General features: G+C 42.8%; 1 protein-coding gene across 1 annotated transcript; it reads right to left on the reverse strand.

Annotated features, from left to right (window-relative positions):
• Nucleotides 1-191: 191 nt before the first annotated feature.
• On the reverse strand, nt 192-21,348 carry usp12b (ubiquitin specific peptidase 12b). Its single transcript, XM_084343540.1, has 10 exons — nt 21,200-21,348; nt 15,696-15,776; nt 15,517-15,600; nt 13,997-14,126; nt 13,263-13,561; nt 13,104-13,180; nt 12,915-12,998; nt 11,317-11,514; nt 10,370-10,448; nt 192-6,732 (listed from the first exon to the last, which is right to left on the reverse strand). The coding sequence occupies exons 1-10, from the start codon at nt 21,245-21,247 to the stop codon at nt 6,631-6,633; spliced, it is 1,182 nt and encodes a 393-aa protein (XP_084199666.1). The 5' UTR covers nt 21,248-21,348; the 3' UTR covers nt 192-6,630.
• Between the last annotated feature and the right edge of the window lie 836 nt (nt 21,349-22,184).

Genomic DNA, 22,184 nt, shown 5'->3' on the forward strand with positions numbered 1-22,184 from the left:
GGAAAGATTCCAGCAGCTGTTTAGTGATTTAACGCAGCTTTAACTGAGATAAAATAATCTGAATGTGTTTAAAAATAACTGTTTATTCACTTAAAATCAAAACTATTTGAAGATGTTCACTAAATTCCTGCAAACAGAAGATTTGAACCACAGACGTGGACACTTGCACACATGAACCACAGGAGCCGGTCTGGATTATTCCATCTTCAAAAGCAGTTTGTGTTTTTATTTCAAACAGTTTGGACGCCATCAGAACCAGCCGTCATTTACCAAACTTCACTGCATCTACATGTATTCAGGATGAACTTCAGACAGCAGCGCGTGCAGCCGGCGGCGGCAGCCTCCACGAAACAACACCGAGGAGAAACATTCACTTTTCTTTTTCCGTCCTTTCAGATCTGAAGCTCGCAGCTCCGACCGAGACGCCTCAGACTCGGTGCAGATTCTGGGCCAATTAAATGTCTGCAGTGATAAAAAACACGCCGGTTCTGTCTGAGACGGGCCGCCAGAACGAGGGCAGACCTTTCAGAAAAGACTGAATATGAATCCAAACAAGGCGTCTCTGTTCTTCTGATCAAAACATAAAGTACTTTGTCAAAATAATGACATTCAGTCACAAATTAGCAGAAACCACAGACGCTGGATGTTTCTCTCCGGTTGTTTCCGAGGCTGCCGTCACTTTCTCACACCGGTTGCAGACGTACAATACATCGGAGTGTTAATGACACATTCAGTCAGCGTTCGTTCGCTCGTCACACGCTGGGTTCAAAACATTTACATTCTTGGTGAGTCCGAGAAGGGGAGGGAGTGACGCGGACAAACCGAAGCCCTGAAGGGACAATTTCAGAGGTCAGAACTAATACTGTTAGAGGAAAAATCCACCAGAGACGTCAGTTTTTATTGTGTAAAGAGACTCGTCGAGCTTCCCATGATACCTTTCTGAAAACCTCTGAAGATACACTGACCATTAACTCGTTAGCTAATAAGGCTAGTTGGGCAATATGGGATAAAATATGTGCTGTTAAGGTTTTATTTGAGTTTTATTGAGACATTTCAGAATTTTCTAATTATCTGTTAAGGTGCACAGTTTAGTTTTGGGGAAGAAATTTTAATCAAAAGAGAAAATATCTTAAACTAAACGAACTGTTTGTTTTCATGACTGAATAAACAAACTATATCATGGCGGACCTCGCCACCTTTCTAACTTCAAACAGTGTTCTGGGGCCTTATTTTCCTCTGAGAACAGCTTGTTTACTCACTTCTGGAAAAGAGTTTGTATTATAACCTCATTAATATTGTAAATATTAAAAATCTGATTTTGAATTTCTTCTCCAAAACTACATAGCGCCCTTTAAATATTCCTTTAAAGCTTTTACGTATAAATTAAGTTATTTAAGAATGTGACCAAGAATGACATTCATCAAAAAAAGAGGCTTTCAATACTCAAACTCAGATTATTTTAAGGATTTTCCAACTTTTACAACCCAGGATTATTCTTTTAACCTGAAATAAACAAAACGTCTCTGTAAATCGAACCCTGAATCACAAAACAGGCTGAGAGAAACTCACCGATGGTTGTTTTTAGAGTGGATTTTTCCTTTAACGCGGCGACACACAGAACAGTTTCTGGTCGGTAACTTTCTGCACAGCAGCTTTTCTTCATGAAATCAGACAGATGTTCGTGTGGGGCTGTTTGGTTTTAGGCTGCCTGGCTCTCCAGATCAGTTGGGGCTCGTTACTTTTTTTTTTTTAAACACCAGGCGTTTTGATTCGCTTATCAGAATAAAAATATTTAGAGATATAACGTCCGCTAACTGTTTTCTTCTTTTTTTTAAATCTAGGTCTGCTGATTATTTTCAAGCAAGCACGTATTTATATTCCAATAATAACATCTGTATTTATGTACACATCAACATCTCTCGTCACATACTCCCAAAATCAAAACCAAAAAATAATCTTCAAACGTCCAAAAGCTGCCTACGCCAGAGCGGTAGACGAGCAGAATTAGTGAAATATATCAAAAAAACAAGTGAAACATCTAAGAAAAAAAGAAGATAACATAAACATTCATTATAATATTAATAACTTTAAATAAAAAAAAGAGCCTGTTTCAACGTGGGTTTCCAACACTTCAGACATTTACATGGAACTGCATTTAATCAAGACAGAGTCAGAACCAGCTCCGAACTGAATCTGTGGACTTTTACCCCTCAAATGAGCTTTTGTGCTTGTTTTTGTTCCGTTATACTTCAGTTAATTCTCCTTTAAAGAGCTTTAAATGTCCACAGTCCACAGTTTCTGTCGTCGTCTGGGTATAAACCTGCCGTTCAAGTCATTTGCAACCATAAAACTACTTTTTCAAAAACTTCTGGGAGTGATGGAAGTGGATCGACCCTAAAAACAGATTCAACACCGCGCGACTATTCTTCCTTTTAATGTAGATTAGTGGAGGTGAGAGCAGCACAGACGGGAAAAGGAAAAATAGTGTTGACTTCAAGTCTCAACCCAGTGAATGAAGGGAAGTGTTCGGGACCCGTCGGCGTCTGAAGTTGCTCCCTGTCCTCCTGTCATCTGTCAGCGTTTTGAAAACTTTAAGTGAGATGAACGTTTAACTGCGCTGTTAAAAAGTAGGTCGTTATGAGTTTGGATATGGTTCAGTTCGCTGGCAGTGTTTTGAAACATAGACCTGATCCAACAACAAAGGTTTTATACATTACAGTCAGTTTGAATCATGGTCTGGTGTTAAAGGGTTGTTCAAGTATTGCCAAACATTGGCCTTATTTTTATTTATTTTTTTTTTTACATATTTTGGGATCTCAATGACTAACAAGAATGAAAAAGGGGTCTAAATGACTTAGTAGGGTACGGAAGGGGTCTAAACTGGGTCTAAATTACTTAATAGGGTACGAAAAGGGGTCTAAATTCGGTCTTAATTGGGTCTACATGACTAAATGGGGTACGAAAGGGGTCTAAACTTGGTCTAAATGACTCAATAGGGTATGAAAGGGGTCTAAACTGGGTCTAAATGACTCAATAGGGTACGAAAGGGGTCTAAATTCGGTCTAAATTGGGTCTACATGACTAAATGGGGTACGAAAGGGGTCTAAACTTGGTCTAAATGACTCAATAGGGTACGAAAGGGGTCTAAACTGGGTCTAAATGACTCAACAGGGTACGAAAGGGGTCTAAACTGGGTCTAAATGACTCAATAGGGTACGAAAGGGGTCTAAATTGGGTCTAAATTGGGTCTACATGACTAAATGGGGTACGAAAGGGGTCTAAACTTGGTCTAAATGACTCAATAGGGTACGAAAGGGGTCTAAACTGGGTCTAAATGACTCAATAGGGTACGAAAGGGGTCTAAATTGGGTCTACATGACTAAATGGGGTACGAAAGGGGTCTAAACTTGGTCTAAATGACTCAATAGGGTACGAAAGGGGTCTTAACTGGGTCTAAATGACTAACAGTCCGAAAAAGGGTCTAAACTGGGTCTAAACGACTTAGTAGGATACAAAAGGGGTCTAAACTGGGTCTAAATGATTTAATAGGGTAATAAAAGCACCCATGACGCAGGCAAACCTAGGATATCCAAACTACACATTACCCTGACCTCCACTACTTTTGCGCTTGGGCATCAAAATAAAATGACGACTTTTCAGAATAAAGTATTTTTGTTTAAAGCTCTTTCCTGGTCGTAGCAGGAGAGAGAGCAACTTCAGACTATTGAGACGAGCCCGACTCCACACGGTGTTTTACAGGTCAAGCAGCAGCCCTATTTTTTATGTTACTGTACATTTGAACATTCAGATAATACTTGACCCGCTGCCCGGGCCACTCAACTACTGTAGAATATAAACACCTTCGAGGCTGCAGACAGCAGCTTTCCATTCGCTTTCCATCTGCTGCAGCTCTGATACAAAGAGGGATGGGGGTGAGCTTGCTTGTTACGCTTGGACAGCCCAGACGGGTGGAGCCTCACGAGCTTGGCAGTGAAAAAACATCATAACATAAAAAAACAACAACCTACATTTGGTTTGTTTGTGCGTTTAACAAAAACAACGGAGGTGAAGGAGGAGGTCGTCGCCCGTCAGCAGGCTGGAGTCAAAGAGACGAGTACAGGCTGTAAAATGGCTCCTGTCTCTCAAATAAAACCCATTCGAAAGCATTAATTACACTCAGGGGTGACATTATGATACACCACTCATTAAAACAACAGTTTGCTTAATCGTTAAGGTGAAGAATCAGAGGAAAGACTCAGGTCTTCCTCACAATCATTTAGAGATTACAGCTGAAAGGATTAGTCGATTAACTCATCAGTAGATCGACGCAAAGATGATTCTGATGCTCAGATAAATGTTAAAGTTCATTCTGGAGCAAAATGACAAACATTCACTGGCTTCAGCTTCTCAAATGAGAGGATGTGATGTTTTTCTCCCCTTTCGAAGAACAAAACAAACATTTTTGATGACATCTGCTTTGGTTCTGAGACGTTTAAATGGGTTTTTAATGTTTTCTGCATTTTATAATCTTAAAAAACACAAATGATGAAAGCAGTTGCTAGTTGCAGCCTGACTGGAGACATTAAATAACTTCATAATCTACAATATATCTTATTAAAGACCTCCAGGAGCAGATCAAACCTGATTACTCATTGAAATTTGAATTTAAAATGCAGAGAGAGGAAAGAAGCTTTAAATGTTTTGCATTTTTATTTCTTCAATTTACTTCATTAATGAACCTTTAATATTCTTAAAACAGGATCACCCTCAAGTCTTTGCTGTCAAATTGTATTTTAAAAGATTCAGAGGCGAGGAATCCATTTTAACTGCTCGGACAAACACACCAGAGTCGGTCCCGCTGCATTAAATGTACCACGTCGTCGACCGACGGTGGACGAGCTTCCACATCAGCAGACCGTTAGCATCACTCGGCGGTACCGAGGGCTCCAGTTTAAGGTTCTGGAGTGAAAAACATGTTATGTAAAAAGCTCTGACTGCCTGCCAGAGCTGCAGCTGCAGGAGAAACACTTAAGCCGGAGTCAAATTTTGTGATTGGTGGCTGTTATTATGAGACGGACATAACCAGCTGCAGCGAGCACAGAAGGTTTTTCAGCTCGCCGTTCAGAAATAAAGCTTTGATAAAGGAACAAAAGGATACCGAACACAAACATTCAACCTGTATGTAGTGTGACAGTCTGCACGTCAGAACTGACTTCAAGGAAAAGAAAAAGTACTTTTCTCGACGCGTGTCCCTTTAAAAATGGTACAAATGTGCATATTCTGGCATTTTCTTCAAAAGTCAAAACAACACAAACCTTTGAAAGCAAAAACCGCAAAGGAGTCTGTGCTTACTGTCAAAACCATGAAAAAGTCAGCTTGAAAGAAGTTAGCTTATGTTGTTTAAATCGCCCGACTGCGCTCGCTGTGGCACCAAACAAGACCCGTAATGGCACGACACACCAGTAACTTCAAAACGTTTACTCGCTGCTTAGCCAGCTAGCGTTGCTAATGATCTGTGGGGCTCATTGTTTTTGGTTTTTACCAGTTTTTGCTGAAAAACGTAGATTTTTTTTTTTAAAGGAGCAGAAAACAAGGCCTTCTTATGTAATTAATAAAACAGAACGAGCTTTAATGGTAATATTTTAAGTAAAATCTGACTTTAACATCTTTTTTCACACATTTAAAGGTGCTGTATGTAAGAATTAGCCATCTTTCAAATTCATACTCACAGGATATCACTAGAGTTACCGCTAACTGCTGCTAACTGTAGCTGCCATTAGCTAGTCAGCTCAGTTAGCCATGTAGCTAGCAGTCAAGAATGGGAGTTCGGAGCAGTACAAATTCTTACATATGGCATCTTTAACATACATAAAATAAATTATTTGAAATGTTTCTCAGGTAAAAACTAAAATAATGAGCCCTTCTTATCAGATTCATCAACATCTCTCTGGTGGCTGCTTTTCATCTCCATTAGCCTAGCTGCTATTAGCATTAGCACCACTTAATGATACAAACACTGCAAACTAGCCACTGCATCATCGCGCTCTTCCAATCCTTAAAGGTTGTGTCCGTGGTTTTGTTGTGAGAGGAATGATTATTTTCGAGGGGAGAGTTTTCTGGGGTTGAACGTATGGTACCAGTGTGTTAGCATAAAGGCTAATTTAGCACGGTTTAATATGCACACGAAAAACTTTAAAGAAGACCGTCATGACACCGATGGAGGGTTACAATCAGAAGTTGCTTAAGTGTGTCATTTACTCTGCGTCGTCTCAAACTGCTGTTACCTCCGAGATGGACCGCTGTGCACACGGCGATGTCAGCCTCTTGGATTGGCGTCGCTGATGCCCCAGTGCAAAGCAGAGAGTGTTACGGATTCAGCCGCCTTTTTGTTTTGTTAAGGTGCTTTTTGCAGTGTGGGCTCAGACCATTTGAACGGTCGTAAATCCAGGAGGCTGGCACGCGACCTGAACACGTCTCAACCGATCCGAATGGCGCTCCAGTGCAAAGCTCCGCCTACAGGGAATAAAGCCTGGATACTTATGTGAGCGTACTGGGCGGAGCCGGTGGCAGCCATGAGTGCCTCCCCCCTCTGTTGAGTGACAGTCTGTTGGGGATTGACCGCTGGCCGGTTCAGTCTCTGGACTGGTAGAACAGGATGTATCCCGACTCAGAGTTCTTGGAAATGTCCGACGTCAGACCGTAAAACTCCTCGATCGCCTGCGCGTCGATTTTCTACAAGAAAAAGAAAAGACATAAGGTTGTTTTAGACAAACGCAATGACAACGTCCATGATGCAGAAACCGAAACAGAGGCCATGTTCCTGACTTGTCCTGACTGTGTGGCAGCTCTGATGCCAGGGACAATTGATCTTACATAATTCACTTTAGCCCGAGCAAACAAAGATCTGAACAAACATTACAAGAGCGACACGGCGATTGTTTGCAGGTATATTTCAAGAGTTTGTGTTCAGTCTGTGTGTCAAGCTCAGAGCTGAAACTGGGACCCAATGAGCTGAGCTTAAATCGTTACATTTCTGTTGGTGGACAGTCTAAACAAACAAGATACAACATGCTAATTTACTAGCTTTAAAGCTAATTGTACATCAGTGCTTTTAACTGCTTTTGAATCCTGACACCAGCTTTGGTTTTAGCAATATGAGACAGAGAGAGAGAGAGAGACGGGCTGGAAATGAACTGTATAGAAAATATACTTTTGGATCGGTGGTGAAAGAGAACTTGCTGCAACTTTTCAGAAAACTTACAAGAAGTAAAAAGACGTATTAAAGAAAGAGGACGAAAGCAGGGAAACTCACAGGGAGAGTTAATCTCCACAAAAACCATAAAAAATGATAAGTTAGTGTTTCTGTTCTGCAAACTCAGTGGAATCTAACAGAAGTCAGTTCCAGTTTCTCTCCACTGGACCAGATGTTCCAGTGGGCCTCTTTCCCATCGTAGTGGAAAGAACACAGTGGCGATCAGGATCCGTTTTAAACATCAGCCCTTCGGTTCAGGCCTCTGTATTCAAACTGCAGGGGGACTTCTCCCACTGCCACAGAGACTAGAAGTAAAATAAACCATTTTAATTGGGCAAGAGTTCCCAAACGAAAAGATTGGGACGTTTAATTGGACCGAACTTGAACCACGACTGAGCTGGAGTCATACTTGGATCAGAAATGAGGCCCAATGGTTTCTGTGTAGAACCAGCAGGTATTTAGTACAACTAACTTCCACTTTATGTAACAAGGAACCGTTTTTTCACACCACTCTGTTGTGTTTTAGACATTTGAATGTTTTTCTATCGACTCAGAGAGCAACTGGTTTCCATTTCTTAGTATTTTACTATTAAAACATGCCTGAGTTGTAGAATCCATCACAGTATACAAGACTACTGTATGTAATTTGGTATAAATAATAGGGAAATGTTTTAATTGCTATATTTCATATTCATTCATTTCAATTTTAACGTAGATTGAGCGGCCAAAAACCGGTGCACCTGACATTTAGCGTTTTGTTTTTTTATCCGGCCCATAAAAAGGTTTTTGAGGCCATCACAAGGAAACATTTATCTGCACCTTTATTCTTCTTCACAATTATTTACACAGTGCCTTAAGCAATTAATTCAAAATGTATTATTGGCTGCACCTTAATTATGTGCAACCAGACTGAAAAAAACAGTCTGGAGCCCTGATAATGAAGGTTTTTTAGGGTTTAAATTAGCCCTCTTTTAAGAAATTAGATGAAAAAAACTAATTTAAAATGTGTTGTGCAACTACAGTCGGGTGCAACCAGTGTGAAAAGTTATGCTGGAGGCCTGATAATGAGGGCTTCAATTCTTTTAAAGAAATTCTTGCAATTAAAATTCTTAGAAAAATATTTGGATATCAGTGACCAGTAAAATTAAGTTCCTGTGTGAGGTCTCAGCAGCGTCTGACTGAGAAATAATTAAAGTTTTTGAGGTTTTTTTAATAACTTCTTTAGACTTTTTAAACCTTAACATCTTGTGTTTACCCTGATGCAGTTCCTCCTGAGAAAATAACTATTATACATCTTTAAAAAAACCCTGCTTGTACATTTGTGTCTAATACAGATTATTCCTCAAACCCTGGAACGCTCAACCGTCCTGACTGCACGCTCAGTTAACCACTGATAGCTTGATTGCTGCGGCTCAGCGTTCATTTCTGGCACGAGGGAAAGAAAAATAACAAACTGAAAGGTTACTTGGCTCCGGCTGACACACAGCAGCATGCCGAGGGCTTTGGCTGCGTCCTTGTGTGGTCAGCTGCCAATGACTAAAGAGCTACATCATGCTGCTGGCTAAAGGCTACACTTCTGATTTCATATGCTTGTAACACATCGGAGGGGTTGGAGATGCTGGTAAATTTCCCTGCCCGGATTGATAAATCATGACAGTATCGTCGCTATCGTCATGCAAACTGTTAGCGTCTCTGACGTGCTGTCATGGCAGCTTCACTGTGGACGGCGGCCTGCTGAGAAACTGTTAGCTAAGCGGTATCACACATGCTCGAAGGATGTCAGACTGTGCTGTTTTTAACGAAGGCTGCCGTGTTTTCTCCCGTCGCCGCGTCAGAGAGGGGAGCAGATGGTTTTATGGGCAGAAGCAGCAGGAGAAGATCTTATTTGACTGACTGTCAGCCTCTCCTTCTCACAGATTGTAAAAGTTAAAAGATGAACCGAGGCTGGAGCAGACGGTCTGAACACAATGTGCTGCCCAGGTCGTCCTGATCAAACTGACATTTGGTTTAAAATTACATAACTGGGATGAATGACGCTCCAATTACACGAGAAACCAAAGTAGGAACATGTTGAACGTGAGCAGCGATGTTGATCTTCCCTTTCTTTGTTCTCCTTCTCCTGTCATCGTCTCACATACCATCCTTCCTCCTCTCTAATCGCATCCTGATCATTAAACCCCCTTTTAACTCCTCATTATTTCAGCAAAGGTATCTGGGTCGGTCGGCCCGTCGCTGAAAATCCAGACACAACATTCGGAGCGCCAGGATCTACAGTCAGAGTGTGGACGGACCGGCGGTTGAGATTCCTGTCTGGTTAGAACGAGGTGGTGCTCAGTCTCATGTGAGCTAAAAGTGGCAGAGACAACCACTGAACCTGGTCACCTGTTTGTTTCAGATTGTATCTTAACGTTTTACTTCCAGAGATGAGAATAAGCTTTTCTGGTCGTCTTTTATATCACTTGTCAGGTTTTTTTCTTAGATTCCTAGGTTTCTAATCAATCAATCTTAATTTGTACAGCACCAATTCACAACAAAAGTCATCTCAGAAGAAAAAAAAACTGCCTTTTAACAGGAAGAAACCTCCAGCAGAACCGGACTCAATGCCGCCATCTGCCTCGACCTCCACCGGTCTAACTGCTTTTGTTTGAAAGCCTGACTTATCTTTCATCTCCTTCTCTTTTTTTACCATTAATGTGTCTTAACTGTGTTGAAACTTGGGGAGAAAACAGGTTCAATAGGTTTTTTCTCAGCTCACTTTCCACATGTTTCACGTTCATGATGTAATTCTCTGTATTGGCTGAACTTTTCTATCTGTATTTTGGGGATGAGATGCAACAAAGTCTACAAATCCTACATTATTAAACACCAAAGTTTATACCCGAGTAGCTCCACTCTTCTCTACATTACCATGACATGATGTGCAGTGAAATGAAAGCAGTTCATCTCTGTATTGTCGTGCTAAAATAAATAAAGCTACATTTTAAGCTACCAATAATAAGCTCATTGAACGTGGGGACTGTTTACTGGTTGTATTTAATATTCAAAGGTATCGATTTCACTGTTAAATGAACAAGATGTATATTTCCTGAAGCAAACCGGAGTGAATCTGAATCTCACCTCTACGATGTCGTCATCAAACAGCAGCCAGAAGCCGTGGCTCTTGACGATGGTGATGTAGTGTCCGCGGTTGGGACCACTGCAGCGTGGAGACAGACGGGAGGGAAAACAAGAGGGAGACGTTGTGAAAACAGCACCTGAAAGGCATTACACGCATGGCTAATGGCGCCGTTTCATTCTGAGGACAGAGCTCAAACTTGGATCTTGTTTTTGAAGCAACGCCAGAGGAAAAAAAAAAAGAAGCATGAAATAATTGTTCTGAAAACATCATTACTTCAAGTTAAATCTTTTCATTTTGGGGTAAGTGGAAGTCTGAACATGCAGCTTTTGTGTTCACATGTAATGTTTATCCACGTGAGAGAAGCATCGCTGGAAGACGACCTCAGACTTCAAGACAATCCACCGCTAACAACCTGCGCATGTTCGCTTACACGTCAGCTAATCGGCCTCAGATCACCTGAACCGAACATCTGAATGTATCCAACAATGATGTCACGTTTGCATCTTATACCTGTTACTGTTTTTATTCTGCATTTCTTCTCCAAAGCCTCATCGAGCCTCTTTAATTCAAACTACATCTCTCTGTCTTTAAGCAACGTCCACGTGCTATGTGGAGGTTTTAGAGATCCGATCCCATTCGGTCCTTGTCTGACTGGGTGATTTCATAAATGCAGTTAAACACAACAAACAGAGCTAATGAGAGCTTTGAGAGGGATGTGCCTCGTTAACAGCCCTCATCAGTCTGTCTGGTGCAAAAACACAGCAGAGAAACACACTGAGCAGCTTATTATCCTGCACATTAAATCAGCCTGCAGAAATCTGACCTGCAGCTACTAGAAATTACACGATTACTGACATAAGGTCATACGTTTAGCAATATTTAGAAATCACAACAGCATGAGGTGAAACCTAAATGTCTCCCAGTCTGGAGAGAAAACAGCTCCTACCTTCCACAGTGTACGACAACGGCCACCAGGTCGTACATGCGGTCAGGGTTGGTGGCGTCCCCGGATGTGTTGAAGAGGCGGAGCTCCAGGGGGAAGACGACGCGATAGGACAGTTTGGTGTAGCGGTGCAGCTGGTCCATGTATTTAAAGCGCTTCAGGTGTAGGGCGAGGATCATCGGGAGCTTCTTCACCCTCATCCTGATGGAGACAGAGAGGAAGGTTTGTCATGGTTTGAAACTTTCTGCGGTTAAAAACCACAAAGAAAAGGTCACCGGGAAGAAGATTCACACTCAGAGAAAGGGCTAAAAGCTTTCCGGGCCCCCAACCGGGAACAAGAAGCGTGTTTTAGACCTCCTCCTCCTCTTTAATTTGGCCGAACCTCTGGCCGGTGCTCTCGCAGCACTCTGCTCAGTGTTAAAACGAGGTGCAGCCGCTGCCGACAGCTCGGCCCCTCTCAGGCTAATGGATGTTACTCGTGCACTTCTGCTTATTCACTCTGGAGAAGGTTTCTGGTTGCAGTGTGAAAATTCAGCAGCATCACTTCATGTCAAACTGACGGAGGAACGTTAATAAAAGGCGTCTTGGCCGACGTCGGCTCTAAATACTCGTGATAAACTTGTCACTTGTAACAGGAAGGGACCTGGCTGGTTGCTATAGTAACATCAGCTGTGGTTTCAGGGCCGCTGCCTCGTGGAAACAAACTGAGACCAAATGTGTCCGCTTAGACAAACTTGTACGTGTCACACATGTAGATGTGCGGCTGCGGTCGTAACCGCTCGTACCTACACAGCTGAGTGGAGATAACCTGCCGGTAGGTTAGATGACGAGCTCCTCGCGGCAGAGAGACGCCGTTTTAATCTGATGATGTGGTCACAGCAACAACTGGCTTCAAGCTTTGAGCTCGTGCATCACTTTAAAGATTCAGATCTGTGTTTGAAACCTAAACTCTAGTAAAACATGATGTCATGAGGACATCAGAGGTGCTGAAGGGCTGCAGCCAACCACTGCTTTCCCAAACGCCAACACCCTGAAGATATTCAGGTTATTGTGACGTTAATGCAGAGAAGCAGAAACAAAAACAATTCATTTTTGTTGTTTTCCTCGAGCAAAAATGACTCAACAATTAATCCACAATCTGCTATTAAGATAGTTACTGATTATCACTGTGGCTCGACTGATCGGTTAATTAAAAACTATAATTACAGACAGACAGAGGAAGGAAGGATGGAAGGGAGGGAGGGAGGAAGAAAGAAAAAGAAGTAAGGGAGGGAGGGAGGGAGGGAAGAAGGAAGCAAGGTAGGGAGGGAGGGAGGGAGGAAGGAAGGGAGGAAGCGAGGGAGGGAGGGAGGAAGGAATAAAGAAAAGTGAAAGAAAGTAAGTGAGGGAGGGAGGAAGGAAGGGAGGAAGGAAGGGAGGGAGGGAGGAAGGGAGGGAGGAAGAAAGAAAGAAAAAGAAGTAAGGGAAGGAAGGAGGGAGGGAGGAGGGAATAAAGAAAGTAAGGAAGCGAGGGAGGAAGTAAGAAAGAAAGAAACAAACAAACAAACAAACTTTTCTTCTGAACCTTCACAGCAGAACATGATGATGATGTCACCACTCACCTCTTCTGGGCTTCCTGTTTGCTGCGACACTGCTCACAGTAGTATTTGTATTCACTACATAACGTCTCTGTGTTGCTGAAGCCCCTGTTAACAACACACACACACACACACACACACAGCTGATGTCTTTCCATAACAATTAGCGGCATTAGAGACGTCTCACAGCTGACCGATGGAGCGCTGTGTTACCTGAGACAGTGTGTGATGGAGGTGTTCTGCTCCACGTCCACCGACAGATCCAGGAAGTCCTCGTCTTTACTGCTCACCTGCAGAGAGGGTGAAGACGCTCCAGGTCACTTACACTTCAAACAAAAACAACTTAAATCCTTAACAAGCGTTGGTTCTTACAGCTTCACAGTTGAGGCAGCGCGTCTCGTTGGTCAGCGTTCCCTGGAAGATCTCGTGAACCCAAGTCTGTTGTGTCTCCTTGCCTCCTTCCCCTTCTCCTCCTCCTCCACCTCCTCCTCCTCCTCCCTCACTTCCTCCTCCTCCTCCTCCTCCAGTACCTCCTCCTCCTCCATTCTGCACCAGTTTGCCGTTCTGCTGCCGCTCCTGGCTCTTCTCCTCCTGGAGCAGGTCTGCGATGGTGTTGAGGAGGTAGTTGAGGAACTCGTGGGCGTCCTGCTGCATGTAGTTGTCAAACAGCTCTGAGGGGGGACAGATGTAGAAAGATAGAAATAGAGCGAAGGGAGAAAAAAAACATAAGAGAAGACGTAAACAAAGAGACGGAGACGAGGAAGGAAGACGGGAGAACAGAATATAAACAACATCAGCGCGTCGGCGAGGAGAAAAACAGCCAATTAAGATCGCTGCTTTCTTTTTCATCTGCTTTTTCCGCTGCAGGATTTTTTTGGCTGACGATTTGATTCCCTCAGCTGTGAGATTAACCTCCCAGCTGAGATAACCCTCCCCCGCCTCCTCTCATCCTCCCTCACTCATCGTTTAACTCGTCGGCGAGAGGAAGTCACATTTTAGGGGTCGGATCGAGGAAAAAAATACAGGAAGCGATGCGTTTAAGGAACAGCTGCACACAAAACACATTGGCATTTTTACATTTGAAAAGGTTTCCTAACGACACCCACCATTTTCTTTTCTCAGCCGTGAGATGAATTTCTTGGGGGGGATGACGCCGACTTTCTTCTTCTGCGTGGCGATGCTGTTGAACAGGTCGGCCAGGCAGGTGAGGAGGGACTCCTTACGACGCGGCTGCACCTAGAAACACATAAAAATCAAAAGGAGGACACGCTCAACAACTTCCTCTGATGCAGAGGACTATAGACTCCAGGTGCGGCAAGGATACGTCCAGCCTGAACTTTGGCTTTTTATCTAATCTATGGCAGTTATATGACGACCTATAAATATATATTACACTCGTGAATCCAGGTGAAAGGTAAGCAGCATTGTAAGAGTAAAGTTCAAGCACTTTTCAAGCACTTCCAAGGTCCCTAAACCAAAGATTTCCCAGACTTTTGAAACCTCAATCATCACCTCTAAAGTGTTAGAAATGTATTTGTGGGATCTCTTAATTTCAAATATTAAAAGATTTCTCATAACATTGTGCTGGATGAGAAGCATTTTTCCCAAACTTTCAGGACTTTGTACTCCTCCGTCAAAGCGTAACATACTGTAAAGTTGTCATTTTCCAGTCTGCTGTGCAGTCAAGCTCGTCGACACAGTTTTCTTGGAGTTAGACTTTGTTTTTGCAGACAAATCTGGTTTCTCGACAAGTTTCTATTCCTTTTTTTATTTGCTTTCACTTGTGATATCCATGTTTTTCCCCTGTGGCAGCAAACAGGACGCTATTAAATTCACATGTAGGGAAACGCTGTGGCAAATTTTCTTCCTACAGGCTTTTTTTAACAGTCAATCACACAGACAGATGTTTCGGGTGTGACCACAAGCCGCCAGAAACTGGTCAAACCAGAGTTGATTTCAGCCTCGGGGTTATTTATGTAGCTCTGACTGTCGATTCTGGCGATCGTGATAAAGATCTGAGCTACCAAAGTAAACTACAAGCAGCAAACGTGCGATAACAGGTTGAAAACTGGAATTACCGCCTTGTGTAATCGTGTATTGCGACGTCACAGTGAACATTCGATCCTCATCTATCCTGTCCAGCCTGAGCCTGTGTTTTGTGAGGTCACAGTGTCCACCAAAATATAATCAGTTCATCTCGGAGGCCAAGTGGCCATTTGTGTCCAATTTAAAGAAAATCCCTCAATGTGTCTTTGAGATATAATATCAAAACAACTTCTTGTACAAAACATATAAATTCAAGCACTTTCAATGACCCAGGTCCTTGATCCCCGCCCCCTCAAACTCACAAACTTTCAAGGGGTTTTGAGGAACCATGGGAACTTTCCTTCTTGCCACCATCCTGATCTATTTTCATTTTCTTTAGCTCTTCTTCAAAAAAACCTTATAAACACACAAACCAGGCACCGTCCCACAATGCATCAGTCTCCTTACAGCTTCACCCTGCGATGCAGATACGAGGCCCTCGCTCCGTTCAAAGAGAAACATCTGCCGAACGTCTCGTCCTTGAACACAAACGACCTGCTTTCATCCAAACACAGCGCGCTGTGTTTCCGGCGTCACTCACCTTGTACGCCAACACCTTCTCCCTGAACGGCCGACAGAAGTACAGAGCCTGCAGCACCGAGTTACAGTAGCAGGTGTTCCCGAACTGCAAGAGAAGAAAAACATGATGAAGTTAGAGACGAAGGACCGAGAGGAGGAGGAGGAGGAAGGTGTGCCCTCGCTCTCCGACCCGACACTCACGTTGACCAATCCGAAGTAGTGTTCGTTAACGGGAAACTGTTCCGGTCCAATCTCCTTTTCCAAGGCAGAGGCATTGGCGCCCTGAAGTGAGAAGAAGAAGAAGAAGAAGAAGATTTAATGGACATACGTGGACATCATGACTCTTCAAACGCTGGTGAAATGAGTTTGGTTTGTCCTCGTTTCCTCCTCATTGTGTTGTGTTTTCCTGCTCTGCTGGACTGTCGACCATCTGTTTGTCGCAGCTGCGCTTCCTGCTTCATTTCTACACTCTGGGTTTTTCCTCCATTTCAGTCTCATTACTTCTTCAGACACATCTCATCAGTTTTACAGTAATTAAAAATGGCGTGTTCGTGGTAAAAATGTGCGTTCGTTTGCAGAAATATCACAAAAACAGGCTCATCTCACCACGTCGTCTGTGCTTTAGTCTGACGTTGTCACTGCAGGGTGTTGAAAAACACAATTATGCCTAGAGGTTTATGATTGGAGGTAAAGTTGAGCAACGTTACGTTTAATTGTATCCACCAGTTTAACGACATCAGGTCACAATGAGTCAGACTGCTGGAGGCAGATGTATTCGTGACATGTGAGTGCTGCGTGTTATTTAAAGCCACTTCCTGATTCTGATAAACTGTGCCCAAAAAAATCCCCAAATGTCGTCCGATGACTCAGACGTGAACCGAGCTCGAGTTTTAAATCATCAGCGGTGAACTGAGGAGAAGTCTGATGACATGAAGGTGCCGTCGAGTGCGACGACAACGTGGAGACGAACTGACGACACTTTCATCCGCCGCCGTAACGGATGAAGTTCAGCTGTTAGGAAGGAAAACATCTTATATCATATAATTATACATATTCTGATGTCTGAAGGCTTTTGTAACGATCAGGCAGTTTCCTCAGGAGTAGTTTTCTCAGTACATGTTAATCATTAACTTTTATTTAAAGGTGCACTCCGTAGTTTTGTGGAGGAAAAGTTAATTATTTATTTTCAACCTAAACAAACTGAATAAACAAACTGAGCTTAAAAGGACAACACAGTTTCACATTGTTTTACTTTGTTCATATGTGGTGGACCCCGCCACCTCTGGGGACCTTATTTTCCTCTGAGAACAGCTTGTTTACTCACTTCTGGAGCAAATACATATTTCTGAGTTTGTATTATTACCTCATTAATATTGTGAATATTTAAATTATGAGTTTGAATTTCTTCTCTAAAACTACATAGTGCCCCTTTAAAGAAGTTTTCAAGGTTTGTTGGATTATGTGCAGCGGTCAAAATGCAAACAGCACAAATGTCAGCGGTCTCTAAATTAAATTTGGTTATTGAATATTGGCATTAATGGTTTCAAATCAGTTGGTCGATACTGACCCGTCACAGATATATGAGTATCAACGATCGGTGTCCAGTATGAAAACTTTATTTATATTGTATTGTTTCAGTGCTCTGATGTCAGTCTGGACAATAAAGCTTGTTGTTAACTTTAAAAATGTCCTGTTTCCTTTTTACACATCATTAATAACCACATTTGAGGAATCATTGCAGAAAAATGTGTATTTATATATTATATGAATATCAGCTGATTTAAAAACTATATCTGAATCTCCAGAAGCTCTAGTTTCACATGAGTCTCATGAAACTCACAGTACATTTATGTTCGCTGTTTAACCTTAAAGATTAAATATAAATAAATAAATAATATGTAAATAAAATGTAAACACATCCACACTTTATGAACAGCTTCTACATCCAGTCTCGTTCTCATGACGTGACTCTCACTGTGTGAAGCTGCTGAGCAGTTTAAAAATCGTTGCTAATGTGAGTCAGAATTAAACAAAAGTGGTTTTGTTTCACTACAACAACTGCAGCTGGTCAGATAAATCAATCGTTCTGCCAAGTGACTCAGAAATATGCGCACTATGACTAAAACCAGCCCACAATCACAGTCTATTATTGTCCAAAACTGTAGTTTCACATCAGTGAACGAAGCTCATTCATCATTAAACCTCCTGTTTCTGGATGTGGTCGAGTTTCTAGTATAAAAAGGAGATGAGACGATAACGACGATGACAACGATGATGCAGCTTTTCCTTCAGGGGTGAATGACTGCGTGAGAGGAGGCGCGCCGTCGTTACTCATTATCACACCATAGTCCACGTAGAGTCAACAAGAGACGAGTCAGCCAGGTTATTTATCTGACGGCACGACGGCCCAACAGCAGCGCGTCGTAAACAAACCAGAAACAAGCAAACAGAAGAAGAAGAAGAGGAGCAAACTTCTGTCCGGGGAAAGGAAGATTTTGCTCGATACGTGCTGCAAACACTCGCTTCAATAAACCGACGTTTGAAGTGAGAACTCTGAAATGACTCTTTGTTTCCTGAGCTGCTGAAAATGAAAGTGAAGTTTTCAGACAGCAGCTTCAGTCAGGACAAGTTTCAACACAGCGAGGCCAAATGATTGTTCTGGTAGACGGCGAGATCGGGTTTTATTAATGACGACTACCAGACGAGAGGGAGGCAGTTTACTGTCTCCACAACTTTATTTTTCGACTGGCAGAGCGCCTGAAACCAGACTCACGGGATTTACGAAAAACAAACTACAAATGACAAAGAAACTATTAAAAACAGGTATTGTTTTTATTTTAACAGTAAAATGAACAAAAGGCAACCTGACTGTCCCTTCTGGGATTAAATAAATTGAATTGAATTTTCCTTTTTGAGGGTAAAGTACGACCAAAACAAGCCTAGAAATAATTTCTACTAGCTTCAAACAACGACCCAGCTGCCAGGGACCTGATCTGCCTTTCAGGAAAGTTCGGTTTTTTTCTTTCTTATGTAAATATAACAGAAAATGTTCACTTCCTCTGACTCAGAGACCTTCAAACTCACTTCAAGTGCCTCCTGTTGAAAAAAAACCCAATACGTGTGTCCCTTTCTGATAAAACACTTCAGTAAACATATATTTAACATGTCAGATTGCATCATATTACAAAAACAGATCGATTGCAAACACAACTGTCATTAAACTTCACATCTTTTGCAGATAAATAAAAGCTGCCTCTCGTACACAGAAAGCATTTTGCATCCCTGCAGGTATGTAAACAAAATCAAATCTGCATGCTTTGCTTTGCGTAGTAAACACAGCAGTTGTAAAAGCTTGTTGTCTTTAGCTTGAACATTTATTTGGAAATGAAGACAAGCCTCGTCTGCTACCTCTGGCTCGAGTCACGCCCTGTTGCATGTAGCATTCATAAATCAAAGACATGATAAGAGACGCCGCCGTGAAAAAGTGGGAAAGAAAAGCTTCAAGTCTGACAGCCGATATCTGCTAATCAGAGACAACAGCGTTACTTCGCGGCAGATCGTGCCACCCAAAGACATCGGAGAGGACCACAGAGACGTGTCTCGACAAAGAGTTGGAAAGCTCTAAAACTGATGTCGTTACTATCAGACAGCAGGCTCACACCCTCCAGCATGAGCGTGAGGAGGAAGTGCAGCAGAAGAAACTCACTGAAAAAACGATTAGAGGAGCTGCGAGCGGCACGCGGACACAACCGGGTCAAGTTCACAGCTGAGCTGGAGGTGGAGAGGCAGAGGAACGAGCTCCTCCAAGAAGAACTGAACCGGATCAGCGTTTCACAGCAAGAGACCAGCCAAAGGTTGAACACTGATCGTCACTGTCAGAGAGCAGGTTCACCCTCTGCAGCAGAGGCTCGACAAGGAAGTCAAGAGTCACACAGTCACTCGTGTTGAAAGGCTGTCGTGTGATGGACATTTTGAGGGCAAACCAGCAGAGATGTTATGCCGGTTGCGTACGAGATACAACCGGAAAATGCTTCTGCTACTGTTGGGTGCTTTTCAGCGGGTGTTTGTGGAGCCCGTGGGGAGCAGGGACTTGAAATTCAAGCTACCGTAACAGTTAACTGAGAAGCAGACCATCGTTAGACTGAAACAAACAAGCTTTGTCTTCATTAAAACATTTTTCTTCTCTGAAAACATCCCTGAAACATCCCCACTGCTGACTCAAACTGCCCGGCTCTGGGTTTTTTTTTGTTCGTGCAGCCCTTCTAGTTTGACTTTCACGGCTTCGCCAGCAAAATTGATTTTCTGCAAAACAAATACCTTCCGGGCAGCAACTGGTCGGCTGCCAGGGCGGCAAACACACTGAGCAAACCTGCCAGACGCAGCTAATATTCAGCCCTGTTAGTGTTTGTCTAGGAGGGTGCTGGTGATCTGCCACGACGACGTCGTCGGCCTTCACACTTAAATGGCTTACACGACCCGGTGTGTGGTCTTGGAGTGGATAGCGGACACACACACACACACACACACACACACCAAGCCAATGAATTAACAAAAAGGCTGCTGCAGACTTCTTCTTCTTCTTCTCTGTGGCATCTGCCTAACCGTCTGTCAGCTCGGGAAGGTGCAGCGAGCAGAAACAGGATAAGTTACAGTCAGAAGTTAATCTTATAGCCGTAATCTCCCCGACTGCCTGCCTGACTGCCTGCGTGTCCGACCGCCTGCGTGACTTCGCCGGGCTGCAAAATAAACAATGGCAGCGTCGACACTTTTAATGAGACAGGAGCAGATGAATCGCAGCGACGGGGGTCCGACCTTTTGACCTTGATCTGTCAAACAGGTGGCTGCCTTTCAGCCTGGAGGACCTGCAGTGTTTACAAGCACCTACCAGCTGATCCAAGACCAGCTGACCCTGACCTCTGACCTCCCTGTGTTTCAGCACACAGATCAATAAAGTATCATATTTTTTTTTAAAAAGCCAGAGTGCTGAGGGTTAATTATTTAAATGTGTGGATCTAACTATGACATAAGAAGGTTTTGGCTTTGATTGACTCACTTACATTTAAATAATTACACATCTCCCAGCTAATAAAGACTGTTGCTACATTTTGACGACCATTAGCCAAGACTCCCACCAGAGGAAACACTCAGGGTGTATCCCATGACAGGAAACGCTGAATGTCTCCATCAGATACAGATTTAACAGACAGCAGTGTCAACTGACTCAGTGTTCACAGTCACTGTCAGCCACACGTTTGCCTATTATCTCCTCTCGTGTGTGTGAAACGGCTGTAATGTAGTAAAAACACGACAGCGCGGCGAGTAAACAACTTTGCCCCAGCAGCCACAGAGGGGTGGCTACCGCTGGGGCTAGCAGGCTAAGCTAGCTAGTTTTTTTTTTTCGCCCGTTGGTCAACCCTGCCCTTCTCGCATAAACAAACTACAAGCTGGCTAATAAAACTGTCAAACAAGCTGTAAACGCGCCGTGTTTTCGCACTGACGCTGAACACACGCACAGGCAGGACAGCTGGAGCTAACGAGGCTGAGCTGTAACTTTCTGGAAGCCCTGTGTGTTATTATCATGTTGCCCCAGTCAGGTTAGCAAACAGGCTAGCAGGAGCAGCTAGCTTAGCGTCCCTGGTGCTGGCCGGACAGAGGCGCAGCGGCGCGCGGATACAACCCCACGGAACCGAACCTCGGCCGCTTACCATCGTACAAATCGAGGCGATCTTTCGGACTGTCATCAGTATTTCCATCCGTAAGCCGCCATGTTGGACCGAACCCCGATGTTGAAATTATCAGAGCCGATGCGGCTGCAGAGTTCCGGGGAGAGCCTTCTGCCCCTGTGTGGTAGTAGTGGTGAAGACCCGCGGAGTGACGTGCGCGACTTCCGCCCCGGCGTTTCACAATAATGTGCAAGCAGGATACATTAAAGATGTTTTAATTCAACCGGGTTAATTTTTTTGTTCAATTTTTAATGAAAATAAAGATTTTGCACCGGACTGAAAACTTACCCCATGCCCTAAATGAACCTTGACACATATTTCATAGATGATGTAATGTTAGCTAATATAGCTAATTTGCAAGCTAACAATAACATAGCATAAACAAAACAAATAAAGAGCACACTTTGTTTCTGTTGTGCACCTGTTGTAAGTTGCATTGTGTAAATTAAGTAAAAAAACAAACAACAAACAACAAAACAAAAGCAAAGCTAGTGCAGAGTTAACATTAGCTACTGTTAGCCGCTCACTAACCGTGATTCAAGCCTCGAGTCCACACATTTTTAAACAGAGAATTTTCAAAAGTTAAGAACTTTAATAGCCTAAAATGTACATATTATTTAACATTTTTGACATTTTCAAGACTTTAACATTAACATCTTTAGCTTTTTAAGTAAAATTAAGATTTTGTACGCTGTTTAGTCTCTCTCCACCTCCAGTTAGACTGAATGTAATTCGTGTAACCTAGCTAATCTGCTCACTAACTTTATCAAAGCTAATACGATGTTAATATAAGCTAATATTAGCTGCTAGCTTACTTTAATTCAAGCCTCTTGTTCCTAGTTTTTTCATAAAGTTTGAAAGGTTGGGACTTTTACAGCCTGAAAAGTGTATATTATTTAACATTTTGACACTTTCAAGACATTTTCAAGCACAGCTAACTAACCCATACACTCACGATTACATACTG

The sequence above is a fragment of the Pagrus pagrus genome (genome assembly GCF_965226575.1).
Source record: "Pagrus pagrus genome assembly, chromosome: 22".
NCBI classification, from domain to species: domain Eukaryota; kingdom Metazoa; phylum Chordata; class Actinopteri; order Spariformes; family Sparidae; genus Pagrus; species Pagrus pagrus.

What these genes read in the sequence shown, in the direction of transcription:
- usp12b (XM_084343540.1), bottom strand. Translation starts at nt 21,247, where the DNA reads ATGGAAATACTGATGACAGTCCGAAAGATCGCCTCGATTTGTACGATG. An exon ending in AGAAGGTGTTGGCGTACAAG is followed by an intron (nt 14,127 to 15,516) that starts GTGAGTGACGCC and finishes ATGTGTTTCTAG; the next exon opens with GTGCAGCCGCGTCGTAAGGA. An exon ending in AAACAGGAAGCCCAGAAGAG is followed by an intron (nt 11,515 to 12,914) that starts GTGAGTGGTGAC and finishes TGTCTCCATCAG; the next exon opens with GATGAGGGTGAAGAAGCTCC.